Source organism: Lissotriton vulgaris, chromosome 12 (assembly GCF_964263255.1).
Source record: "Lissotriton vulgaris chromosome 12, aLisVul1.2, whole genome shotgun sequence".
NCBI classification, from domain to species: domain Eukaryota; kingdom Metazoa; phylum Chordata; class Amphibia; order Caudata; family Salamandridae; genus Lissotriton; species Lissotriton vulgaris.
The window spans coordinates 186,373,691-186,386,961 of record NC_141700.1 but is presented as its reverse complement, the minus strand read 5'-3'; the positions used below and the strand labels follow the sequence as shown (position 1 = coordinate 186,386,961).

Sequence of the window (13,271 nt, the reverse complement as noted above, 5' to 3'; positions counted from 1 at the left end):
AAACAGTAGGGAAAGCGTTGGATAGCGGGAGGGTAAAAATTACTATTCCCAGTCCAGAGAGTACAAAAGTAGGGAAATCGCTGGATAGCGTAGGGTTAAAAATTACCATTCACACTCCAGAGAGTGCAACAGTAGGGAAAGCATTGGATAGCGGGAGGGTACAGATTACTATTCCCACTCCAGAGAGTGCAACAGTAGGGAAAGAGATAGATAGCGGGAGGGTACAAATTACTATTCCCACTCCACAGAGTGCAACAGTAGGGAAAGAGTTGAATAGTGTAGGGGTAGAAATTACTATTCCCATTCCAGAGAGTGCAACAGTAGGGCAAGCGTTGGATAGCGTAAGGGTAAAAATTACTATTCCCACACCAGTGAGTTTAACAGTAGGGAAAGTAATGATTTAATATATTGATAAAAATAAATTAAATATCAATAATAATAAAACAAAAAAATACAATTAATTACCAATATAATATTATGTAATAATTAATTAATTCAACATACACATAAATATTAGTTATTAAAAAATTAAGTACCTATTCATAATTAATGAACAACTAATTAATTTTTAATTACAAATCTAATTAATAATAAAAATGAATACCAATTAATATTTAACAGTAAATGAATTATCAATACACAAAAAGTATTTTTAATACGTAATTAATTACAATTACATTACTTCCCACCCTATTCCCCTATAAACCCACAACCTGCTACAGAAAATAAATTAATACAATTATCATAATTATCAAATAATTAATTAATACAGAATAATTACCAATTATTAAAAGTTAATTACCAATTAAAAGTTAATTAAGAATACATTCAAAATCCATACCAATAAATAAATAGAAAAATCTTTACTTAATTACAATCAAATTACTTCCCACCCTATTCTCCTATAAACCCACAACCCGCTACAGAACTAAAAAGCAAAATTAAATTAAAAATAATTAATAATTGCTAAAAATGTATATTTAATGTAATATAATTAAATTACTTCCCACCCTATTCCCCTATAAACCCACAACCCGCTACAAAATTAAATTATGCAAAAATTGAATAACATAAAATTCTTTACTGAAAATAAATTAAACATACATTACAAAAATAATATACACTTTTCACACATATACTAGCATACAAAACACTTTAAAAAATTATATATTATTAAAAATTCAATATATTTTAATGCCTATATTATATACTTCGATTATTTTGACTTCTATATTTTAACAATCAATATTAAATAATTACCTTCAATTCGATATTTTAACCACTATATTGTGTCCATTCGATATTTTGTCGATTCTATATTTTTTCTTCAATATTATGGCCATTCTATATATTTTTTTCGATATTATGTCTAGTTACCATGGCAGGCGCACAGCATCTCAGGCAACTTCGCTAATGAGGAAGGCGCCGGCCTTGTGGCGGGGTGGGAGGTGCAGCCCTGGCAGAGACGTTGGGGTTTCCAGAAGAGGACAACACCCAGGGCTACGTTCTTTTTATTCACACCCCTACTATGGCCTTGCGTACGCTGGCCCATCCCACTCTTCCCGCGCGTACGGGTGGGGCGTAACTGTCAACATTTCCGCAAGGACCCCCACCACCTGGGGTGACATGGTTGCGTCCACTGTCCACTACACTACATTCACCAGAGGTGTATGTCGCCGTGGATATGGGTGTGTTATGCATACTGCATTTTTTTCAGCCCTTCGCTGCCACTCTTGGCGTTGTGTACTTTTCCAATCATGGTTCTACTGCATCCTTCACAAATGCCAGGTTGCCTCCTCTCCCCACATTCACCTATTATGTGGCTGAGGTGCTATGCTGTAGATTGGTCATGTTCACGGCTTGCCCAGATTGCCATTGTGAGTTGCTCTATCGTGTTTGGTGGGTGGGCATGTAGTTGTGCATCTTGGTTGTGGACTTGTGACGTGTGCATTGCCAGAGCTGTGGATTGAATGGTTGTGGAGTTGAGGTGAGTGGGGTGTTAATTGGGAAGTTGCCAAGGGGCTGTGCATTTACCTTGGTGTCATCCTGAAACGGCTGGTTGCTGTTGGACTGTTGGAGGGTGAATGGATCATGCACACTGGCTGTGTATTTGAAGGCGACATTAGTGAAGGTCCCACGGTGTTCTGATGTTGCCTTCACATTGATGTGTGATGTGTGCTTCCTGTTGCGCTGATTGTGTGCTGTGTCACCAGGGGGCATAGGTGGGACATGTGTGCAGTGGTTTGCCCCCAACACGTGTGTGCATCCGGCTATGGCGTATGGTCCTTGCTTGGTCTCCAGCGGTTCCTGTGCATTGTGTTGGCTGTACGGGGACTGGGGTGCCAGGGTGATGGTGATGTCCAAGACGGATATGGGGGTCTTGGATGTGGCTGGCTGTGAGACTCCGCCAACTCTGGCGGATGTTGTTTGGGGTGTTCCAGGGGCCAACAGGTGATGCATAGCCAGCAGCTTGGTGTGGGGTGGGATGTTGGTTGTCCGCTGTGTTGGTGCAGTTGGCCTGTTCGGCGATGACGGCCAGGATGCTTGGGATAGTTGTTCCTTTCAGCCTGTAGTGGACAGTGACATTGTCAGATGTTTGCCCTGTGAGGCAGGTGCGTTTCCTGGGGGGCCATTGTCTTTGTCTGTGCTGCCTCTGGGGTGGTCCGGGGGGGGGGTGCCAGGTGGGTGTTGTGGCCCTTCTGGGTGTCCGAGCTGCATGTTCAGTTGCTCCATGGCATCTGTTGCCCTTTCGATGATGTCCTGGGCTGGGCTTCCTATTGTGGTACAGGTTGCCATCCGAATTTACACCAGGTCAGAGCATGTGTACATTTCCTGCAGCTAATACGCCTTATTGCTTGTTTTGTGTTCCTTTTGCCAATCAGTCTGGTCGTTGTGAATGTTGTGGTGTGGTGTTGTCGCGTTGTTTTCCATTGGAGCGCCTACTCTGCATCTCATTAGCGGTGGTTCTCTGTGGCGATGTTTTTTGCAGCTGCTTTAGCAGGAAAACTGGTGCTGTGGGCTGGTGGGGTAAATATATCATGACTTTGACTGCAATAAAGTGCCGGTAATTTGGCGATAGCTCCTTGTGAATATGACCCATAGTACTTTCTCACCTGCTCGTTTGATCAATGTTTTACTGCAGAATTCAATCCATAGCAGTGTTTGAGGTGTAGAGCTTCTGAAATAAAATTTCAGTGATTAACATTGTAAATCAAACGGAAGTATGATAACAATGCTGCAAGGATGAAAGATAATGTCTTCAAAAGATGTGTTTCTGATAATTCTCCATGTTTGGAATTAGGGATCTAAAATGTATTACAGGTTATGTTAGAGTTAGTCGCCAAAATGGCAGACACAGTAAATCAGGATAAATACTGCAAATAGTTGCGGCAAAACAGAAGAAAGCTTAACGTCCTCCACTATAGAACCATTTAACCACATTTATGCTTACTTCTGCCACCATAAAATCTCAGAATGTTTGTCTTACCAATGTGACTCTTTAGATATATTACAAATTGTATTCATGTAGATTATCTTACATTCTCTGTAGAGTAAGAAGCAGGTGATCCATTACAACAATTTAATCTTCATAAATTAATAAAGACAATTCCGAGTTTTGATAGATAACATGTTGTTTTGTTTAAAAAATTTGATCCCTTTAAAACGGGGCACATCTTAGATTTACGCCAGTACGCAACTAAGCCTTGGCAGAATTTCGAATACGCTAGAGTCATTGGAGTAATTTGGGTAATTCTGTGTTACCCTTTAAACAGATAATAACACAATTATGCTACCTCGTGTAATTAAGAGTAACTTGAGGGAAAAATAGTCCTGCTGCAAGAGCTGCTCTCTCTGTTGGTTATTTTCATTTGCATTTATCATTATTTTCATAGCAAAACATGCATCCTTGCTTCATTTTGCCCACGAGAAGAAATTAGTGGTAAATGCCTAGAGTAAGATGAGGAAAAATCCTACCACTAGTGCACACTTGGCAAGCTCGACTCCCTGCTTATGCTTGCTATTCAGGTTCTGTTGCATTTAGCACATTTCTTGGCACAAAATGCATCCTTGGACACAAGGGGCATTTTTACACTAAGAAAATAGTGCTAAACATAGAATTACTCCCTTGTGTATTTGATGTAATCTTGCAGAATTTTTTAGTATTTCTGCGTGACTACACTTCACTGAATTACACGAGTTACACCCTCCCCAAACACAACCTTGTATTAAACCTTTAAATTGTAGCTATATCCAGTACTGGCCCTTGCTCTACCCTTTACCAGCACTTCTCATGCATTTGTATGAAAAGCTATATTTAATGACACAATACCATGTTCTATTCCTATTAGTTAGCAGTGACTTTATATTAACCCAGTTAAATAGAAGGTTAAGAATTGTTAGTTAAGTATAGGAGAGTTATTATACAAATGTTTGCAGGACATGTTCTTAAACTCCTTTAATATATGGAGTCAATACTGCTACCCTGCTTAGATTCAGGGCTAGAAAAGGTGGCTGACACTGCTGAGGAGAGAGTGAAGGTTGGTCTTAAATACAGCAATTTGGAGCCCACTAAGACCTGGGGCCATTGGTGTCTACCAAAATGTTTCTCTGTTGATACCTTTAATATATACTCTTAATCTTCTAAAATAATTGAAGATTGCTTATTGGCTACTGGACAGAGTTAGAATAGCTGCAGTCTGCATGGGGAATGTAGAAGCCACTTAATAGAAGTACTGTGTTTCTACCTTTCTACCTTCTTCCTGGTTAAAATATGTTTGGATTTCCAAAAAATGTTTATCAGCAACAATTATGACGGTCTTATTTATTTTAAATCTAGAGGAAATTATATCCAAAAGAAAACCATTTAACAGTCTATGGCTTGAAGTTTCAGCATTGATTTCTAAACCAAAAAAACAGGTCAAAGTTATAAATGTCTTCAGCCATTTATCTTGCAGCGTATGCAACACCACCACAAATTGCAGAAACTCCTTATTCTCCTGTGCTCTCTTAAATCCCATAATATTCTGCCAGAGGATTCTCTAATAACTGACTGAATTTCATGGTAGTAGACATATGGACAGTTAACAGAATTAAACATCTTGATATCCTGATTTATAGCTCATTTTTAGACTCCAATATTGCAGCTAAAGTATATTGTTTTGAATAAATTGAGGTAATCATTAGGCAAAATGTCCTGGCAACGAAAGACAATCAAACTAAAATGGCAATTTATCAGCAAAATTGTATAGATGGATAGCAAATCTTCACTATAAAGAAAAAGAGATGTTGTCTTATTACCTAGAGTTTCATTCTAGAGAATAGTGCCTCACTAGTGGGTAAGGAGTGGGTATGGTAAGACTTCTTGGTGCAATGGTTTAAGTCCCTTCTTCAGCCTCGTCTTCTAATACTCCATTCCCAGAGATTGTTTTGAGAGAAGTTTTATTTCCTACTGACATTCTTTCAGAAATTTACACCTACTCAAGGAAAAGGATTTGTAAATGGTCTCTCATGTAGGCCTTGAATCACTTTCTTTAAGGTTCCATGAATATGTGAAGCAGGACTTTGAAAATTGCTCATGCAGCTCTCAGTTATACTGCCATCGCTTATGAAACCATTGCCTTTGCAGTGAATGAGCTTTGTATCAGGAAACATACAAACTGTTAGCCCTGATCCTATTGGTGATAGGAACTACCTAAAAGCCATGAAGTGCATTTTTACCCCACATATATACTCATTTTGAATGAATGCTTATTCCGGACTCTGATAACTTTTGTGTGGCTTTTCTTGGAAGAGGAAAGTATTTATAAATCATCTACTAGCTGTAGGCAATCCTCAATGATCAAATACATCGTACTTACATTAATAGGGGATAGGAGGAAGTGAGGGGCATACACTGTGTAACTCATCCTTTACTGCTCAGAGATTATATGAATAAGCCACATAATGATGTGGGACGTAACTCTTACTATTAGTGTGAAAATACCCCAGAGGAGCTTTTCAAATCAAATAGGTTTTTAAAGCACAGCTTTAATTTCTACTAATATATATTTATGATTTAACCTAAGGACAAAAATTCAGTTTCTTGTGAAGTAAAAAATCGAATGATGCTATTTCAAACTTGTGGGGGTGGGAGTTCCAATTTGAGTCTTAATAGTGTTATGTAACCCTGGGCGTAGTAGGTGTAGTGGGGCTAGGCAAAGCTACGTGAAGTGGGCGAGAAACTACGCCCACCTACGCACTTCGCGTAGCCCCACTACGCGCCACCCGCCTCCCTCCTGCCCTCCCTAAATACTTAAATTACCTATGAAAAATGAATAAAAACCACTTACCTTGTACGCTGCGTCCCCCGGGGCTCGCTCTCGTAATCACGCCGCCATCTTGGATACTAATGTGCATGCGCGGGTGGGCGCGCATGCGCATTTCTCATGAGAAATGCGCATGCGCGGGCGGCCGCGCATGCGCATTAGTATCTGAGACGGCGGCACGATTACAAGAGGGAGCCCCGGGGACGCAGCGGACAAGGTAAGTTGTTTTTATTCATTTTTAAAAGTTAATTTAAGTATTTAGGGAGGGCGGGAGGGAGGCGGGTGGCGGGCAACTTCGCTACGCCCAAGGAGTGGGGGTAGTGTTGCCTGCTACGCCTTCTTCGCAAAGGGCGAAGTAGGCAACACTATGCCCACTCTGTGGGCGTAGCAAAGTACTTAGCCCAAGGTTAGTGTTATGTTTTCAGATAATGGAAGTATTCTCTCAAATTCCACTTAGCATCATTAACAGAAACACTGCACAATGTCCTTGCATGGAAACTTGTTCATAGTTTACTTTCACCTAGAGTCTTGTTACTTAGACCAAGGCTGTTATCAGTTCTTTTGTGCAGTCTTTACAAATTTCATCAGCATTTGAAGGCAAGATTCATTTTGTCACGGCATGATTCATTTTAGAATGCAAACAGGCATTCCACAAAGCAAAATATTAAAAGTATATACAAAATCTTACCTTATTAACGGCAAACACCTTTTCTTGATCTGCACAAAAGATATTAGGTAGTAGAGATACTCCACTCTGAGAAATAGCTTTATGAAACAGGCCTTTGGACAAGGGAGATAAAATCTGAAAAACAAAAAAAAAACAATTGAAAATCCAGACGACAATAATTTGATGGCAAATCTAGATCTATTAGGTATCATATTATTATAAACTCTAAGAATGTTAACAGTGTTGTTGTCCTTTTGTCTATTTACTTATGGTATTAATTGATAATGCTCATCTGTCTAGAATTTCTTCATTAAAATAATTATTGCCAGATATCAAAGAGAGTATATCTACCCACTGCACCGTTGGGTTACATTTGCTTGGAAGGTACAGTTCCATGCCACTAGCAATAATTGTGACAGTCAACCCTTTCTAAATGCTGTCTTGCTCTCATTCCTAGTCAACAAAATGGGAAATCTGTCTCAAATGGTGTGTCACCTCTCAATCACTTCACAGTTTATACTGTAAAGGGCAAAACCTCAGGTCAAACCTATGCCATCTAATTCATTGACCAATACTTCAACTGGGCCCAAATGGTAATTTCAGAAATAGTCTAAGGACACAGGAGGATATCTACATGCTCAACCCTACTAACACCTAAACACTAATGAACCAATGAGGAAGCAGGTATGATAATCCTTAAATAAATCAATGTATGTACATGCTAACATGTGCTCACCAATACTAGACATGGTGTTGAATCAGTGACAAATTCATGACTTCAATGTCATGAATGGTTAAAAGTACCCACTTTTTAAGATTGGGAGTAATTGCTAAAAGACCAATGAAATGTGTCTGTCGTCATTATATTAGGGAACAAATATACTTTTATATTCACACAAATCAATAGCAACATATGTTCATGGCTTTGAGAATTTGGCAGAGGCCGGTGCATGATGAAAGAGTGGTATCAACCTGAGAGATTATGATATTCACAATGGATTTCATTACAAAATTGCTTTAAATGAACTGAACACCTAAAATAGGTCTTACACCTATACTGAACAAAATGGTGTTAATTGATATAGATGAGTCTCAGCTCTTAAGAAATTATTATGCACAGATAACCACAGATACTATGAATCCTGGCGGGTATGCTATTGTTTCATCAAAAACTAGTCTTCTTGGGAACACAACTGAATATATAGATAACTTCTTATGTCCCATTCAAACTCATCTGTCTTTTGTTCAGATAGAAGGGATTTCTTTAGGAGAATGGACGGTATGGATTGGAATGAACAGTATGCCATGATTGTGATTTTTCTTTTTAAATCTGTTTTTATTGATTGTTATATACATTAACATTTTTTCCCAAAACCTACAGTCAAATTAATCATTCTGTTACATTTTGTTTCATTGCATATTCAGTTCTATTGTGTTCTATTGAGATTAGCAAATTTTACTCAGTAACATTCGCATGTGCTACATTTATGCACATACAGTCTGTTGCTGCATGTTTCAAGAATTGTGGAGGAGGAATGTAGCTGAACAGGGGCAAATTAATATGTAAAGGGTGTGAAACTGGGGACCGGTACTAGTGTTTTCAGATCCATCCTCCCCCTGCCATGATTGCTCTTGATGGTAATTTATTGTACACAATCCAACTGTTAATTGGACTCACACACTCACAGGTGGGTTGGTGAATCAAGTTAGGCTGATTTCTGTGGTGCTGACTTGTAAATCCTCCTGAGTCTGAGGATGAAAACTTCACAAAAAGCACTGCTCCCAAGGTCTGGGGAGCATCCCTAATTCTCACTCAAAGTATACTTTAGATAAGTTGTTCAAAAAGTGCAAAATTTCTCACGAACATTCTTTTTGTTTATTTTAGTTATTCTTCATGATTTCTACACTTTCTTCTTGAAATAACTTCCATTGAAGTAAATATGATCATATTTATTTGTTTATAACTTAAATACACCCAATGCATTTCGGGCTACACCCTTCATCAGGGGATAAATCCTAAAACATGGAAGAAACTTAAGCTTGGTTTTTATTTGTACATTGATTATATATCATACAATCAAACAACCAACTTTGTGTCAATGATGGAAAACAATTCCATGCTTACATCTTCAATGAAAAAAGAACAGTTGATGGACAGAATGCAGAACAATGTCATACCTTCACTCCAGTGAAGAAATATCAAGGAGTAACCCTTTCAGAGAAAATGGATGGGGTTATTAGATGCTCTAAAACAACAAAAGTTCCCTTTTCATAAGTTTATTGAAGAGGAAATGCTCCCTCTGAGGGATTTTCTACCAACAGGTTAAGGATGGACCATATGATGTATTCAGGGTTGCATAGAGAAAAACAAATTTACATAGATAACATTGTTTAACACAAACTCTGTCTAAAATTATTCAAATCCCCCACTTTTAAGGCCTCAATTCCAAATCACTGTACATTTGTGGCCTAAATAAGAATATGCACAATCACAGGAGAAATTTCATAAAAAATGTCTTTATTTGGTGATTTAACCGACCAGTTGATTAAAAACAGAAATGTTCACATTTTATTTATCAAAAAACATTAAAATCTTAAAAGAGCTGAAAAAGTGTCGACGCGGCGTTTCGGTGATGTCAGTTGTCACCTTCTTCAGGACAATATTTCACATATTAAAATCACTACTTGGTAGTTCATAGATCGCTTTTGTCAATTGGCGATTTCTGAGCTTATGTTCGTTTGGTACAGTTTCTTAGTTCTGTGAACTTTCCTTGAGGATGGATTTTCCAAATCTCAATGTAATTATCTGGTCTGCTCAAGATATTTATTTCCTGAGTAGTGTTTGTTAAAATCCTACGGTAGACGGTGGTATTTACTCCTTGCCCAGCCGAACGGGAAAGTTTCCCTTATTTAGATATCAATTATATATCTCTGTTTCCTCCCACTATTTCTTGGGTGGTGGTAATGTTCAAGCCTAGGTTGTCAATTAATTTTGTTTCAAAGGCTTTTCCTGGCTTCTCGAGTGGGCATCTGCACCGACCGTCTCACCGGGCTGAAAATCAGCCGGTGAGACGGTCGGTGCAGATGCCCACTCGAGAAGCCAGGAAAAGCCTTTGAAACAAAATTAATTGACAACCTAGGCTTGAACATTACCACCACCCAAGAAATAGTGGGAGGAAACAGAGATATATAATTGATATCTAAATAAGGGAAACTTTCCCGTTCGGATGGGCAAGGAGTAAATACCACCGTCTACCGTAGGATTTTAACAAACACTACTCAGGAAATAAATATCTTGAGCAGACCAGATAATTACATTGAGATTTGGAAAATCCATCCTCAAGGAAAGTTCACAGAACTAAGAAACTGTACCAAACGAACATAAGCTCAGAAATCGCCAATTGACAAAAGCGATCTATGAACTACCAAGTAGTGATTTTAATATGTGAAATATTGTCCTGAAGAAGGTGACAACTGACATCACCGAAACGCCGCGTCGACACTTTTTCAGCTCTTTTAAGATTTTAATGTTTTTTGATAAATAAAATGTGAAAATTTCTGTTTTTAATCAACTGGTCGGTTAAATCACCAAATGAAGACATTTTTTATGAAATTTCTCCTGTGATTGTGCATATTCTTATTTAGGCCACAAATGTACAGTGATTTGGAATTGAGGCCTTAAAAGTGGGGGATTTTAATAATTTTAGACAGAGTTTGTGTTAAACAATGTTATCTATGTAAATTTGTTTTTCTCTATGCAACCCTGAATACATCATATGGTCCATCCTTAACCTGTTGGTAGAAAATCCCTCAGAGGGAGCATTTCCTCTTCAATAAACTTATGAAAAGGGAACTTTTGTTGTTTTAGAGCATACCTTCACTCCAGTACAGAGATTTGAGCCTAAATCTATCTTTTTTTTGCTCACCATGCCATTCCAGTTTGGACCCAGTCATATGAAAATCAGTCTTAACCCTGCGCCCAATTTAAATAGTCCATCCTGAATGGCCAGGTCCTCCCTGGACTGGAAAAATACATCATAGGTCCGGTTTCAGGCTTTCAGCCCTGATCTGCCAGGATAACTTGACTCCAGTGGCATGGAGAGCACAGGATCCACATCTGGGCATACCCGTCTCACTGGCTAATGAAGGGTGTTACCCAGAAACCGGTCCCAGGATGCTTGTTTCCGGTTCAGGGAAGTCATGGCTTGGCAGATCGGGCTGGACTGTTCCCATGAGGCAAAGGGTCAAGACTGATTTGCATATGGCTGGGTCTGATCTGAGGTGGCGAAGTGAGCTAAATAATGATGATGGATTCTGCCCAGATCTATGACTGGGGGTGACTGTCTGAAATGTTTCAGCGCTCCGTCCATCATCTCCTTATGTTTGCTTTCTTCGCCCTAAGTTGGCAAGGTATGCCCACACATGGTTCCTTTGCTCACTTTGCCACTGGATTCAAGCTAGCCTGGCTGATGAAGGGTGTTACCCAGAGACCGGTCCCAGGATGCTTGTTTCTGGTTCAGGGAAGACCTGGCTTGGCTGTTCGACTGGACTGTTACCATGAGGCACAGGGTCAAGACTGATTTGCATATGGCTGGGTCTGATATGAGGTGGCGAAGTGAGCTAAAGAATTCTGATGGATTCAACCCTGATCTGTAAATGGGGGTGAGTGTCTGAAAAGGTTCATTTCCATCCATCATCTCCTTGTGTTTGCTTTGTTCACCCTATGTTGGTAGGGTATGCCCAGACATGTGTCCCTTGCTCACTTTGCCACTGGATTCAAGCTAGCCTGGCTGATGAAGGGTGTTACCCAGAAACTGGTCCCAGGATGCTTGTTTCCGCTTGAGGGAAGGCCTGCCTTGGCAGTTCGGACGGGACTGTTACCATGAGGCACAGGGTCAAGACTGATTTGCATATGGCTGGATCTGATATAAGGTGGCAAAGTGAGCTAAAGAAGGATGATGGATTTAACCTAGATCTGTGACTGGGGGTGAGTGTCTGAAAAGGTTAATTTCCATCCATCATCTCCTTGTGTTTGCTTTGTTCACCCTATGTTGGCAGGGTATGCCCAGATATGGGTCCCTTGCGCACTTTGCCACTGGATTCAAGCTAGCATGGCTAATGAAGGGTGTTACCCAGAAACCGGTCCCAGGATGCTTGTTTCCGCTTGAGGGAAGGCCTGCCTTGGCAGTTCGGACGGGACTGTTACCATGAGACACAGGGTCAAGACTGATTTGCATATGGCTGGATCTGATATAAGGTGGCAAAGTGAGCTAAAGAAGGATGATGGATTTAACCTAGATCTGTGACTGGGGGTGAGTGTCTGAAAAGGTTCATTTCCATCCATCATCTCCTTGTGTTTGCTTTGTTCACCCTATGTTGGCAGGGTATGCCCAGATATGGGTCCGTTGCGCACTTTGCCACTGGATTCAAGCTAGCATGGCTAATGAAAGGTGTTACCCAGAAACCGGTCCCAGGATGCTTGTTTCCGGTTGAGGGAAGGCCTGGCTTGGCAGTTCGGACGGGACTGTTACCATGAGGCACAGAGTCAAGACTGATTTGCATATGGCTGGATCTGATATGAGGTGGCAAAGTGAGCTAAAGAATGATGATGGATTCAACCTAGATCTGTGACTGGGGGTGGCTGTCTGAAACGTTTCAGCGCACCGTCCATCATCTCCTTGTGTTTGCTTTCTTCGCCCTAAGTTGGCAAGGTATGCCCAGACATGGGTCCCTTGCTCACTTTGCCACTGGATTCAAGCTAGCCTGGCTGATGAAGGGTGTTACCCAGAAACCGGTCCCAGGATGCTTGTTTCCGGTTCAGGGAAGACCTGGCTAGGCAGTTCGGACTGGACTGATACCATGAGGCACAGGGTCAAGACTGATTTGCATATGGCTGGGTCTGATATGAGGTTGCAAAGTGAGCTAAAGAATGATGATGGATTCAACCTAGATCTGTGACTGGGGGTGAGTGTTTGAAAAGTTTCATTTCCGTCCATCATCTCCTTGTGTTTGCTTTGTTCACCCTAAGTTGACAGGGTATGCCCAGACATGGGTCCCTTGCTCACTTTGCCACTGGAAACAATCTAGCCTGGCTGATGCAGGGTGTTACCCAGAAACCGATCCCAGGATGCTTGTTTCCGGTTCAGGGAAGACATGGCTTGGCAGTTCAGGCTGGACTTTTCCCATGAGGCACAGGGTCAAGGCTGATTTGCATATGGCTGGGTCTGATCTGAGGTGGCGAAGTGAGCTAAAGAATAATGATGGATTTAACCAAGATCTGTGACTGGGGGTGAGTGTCT

General features: G+C 40.4%; 1 protein-coding gene across 3 annotated transcripts in view; it reads right to left on the bottom strand.

The window, feature by feature from the left end:
• Window positions 1–13,271, bottom strand: part of LOC147673797 (fatty acyl-CoA hydrolase precursor, medium chain-like) — a 342,888-nt gene that overhangs the window by 181,818 nt on the left and 147,799 nt on the right. For all 3 annotated transcript variants that reach the window (XM_086947712.1, XM_086947714.1, XM_086947713.1), the window contains exon 7: window positions 6,994–7,107. In XM_086947712.1, coding sequence (XP_086803838.1) covers window positions 6,994–7,107 — 114 coding nt within the window. The remainder of the gene's footprint in view (window positions 1–6,993; window positions 7,108–13,271) is intronic.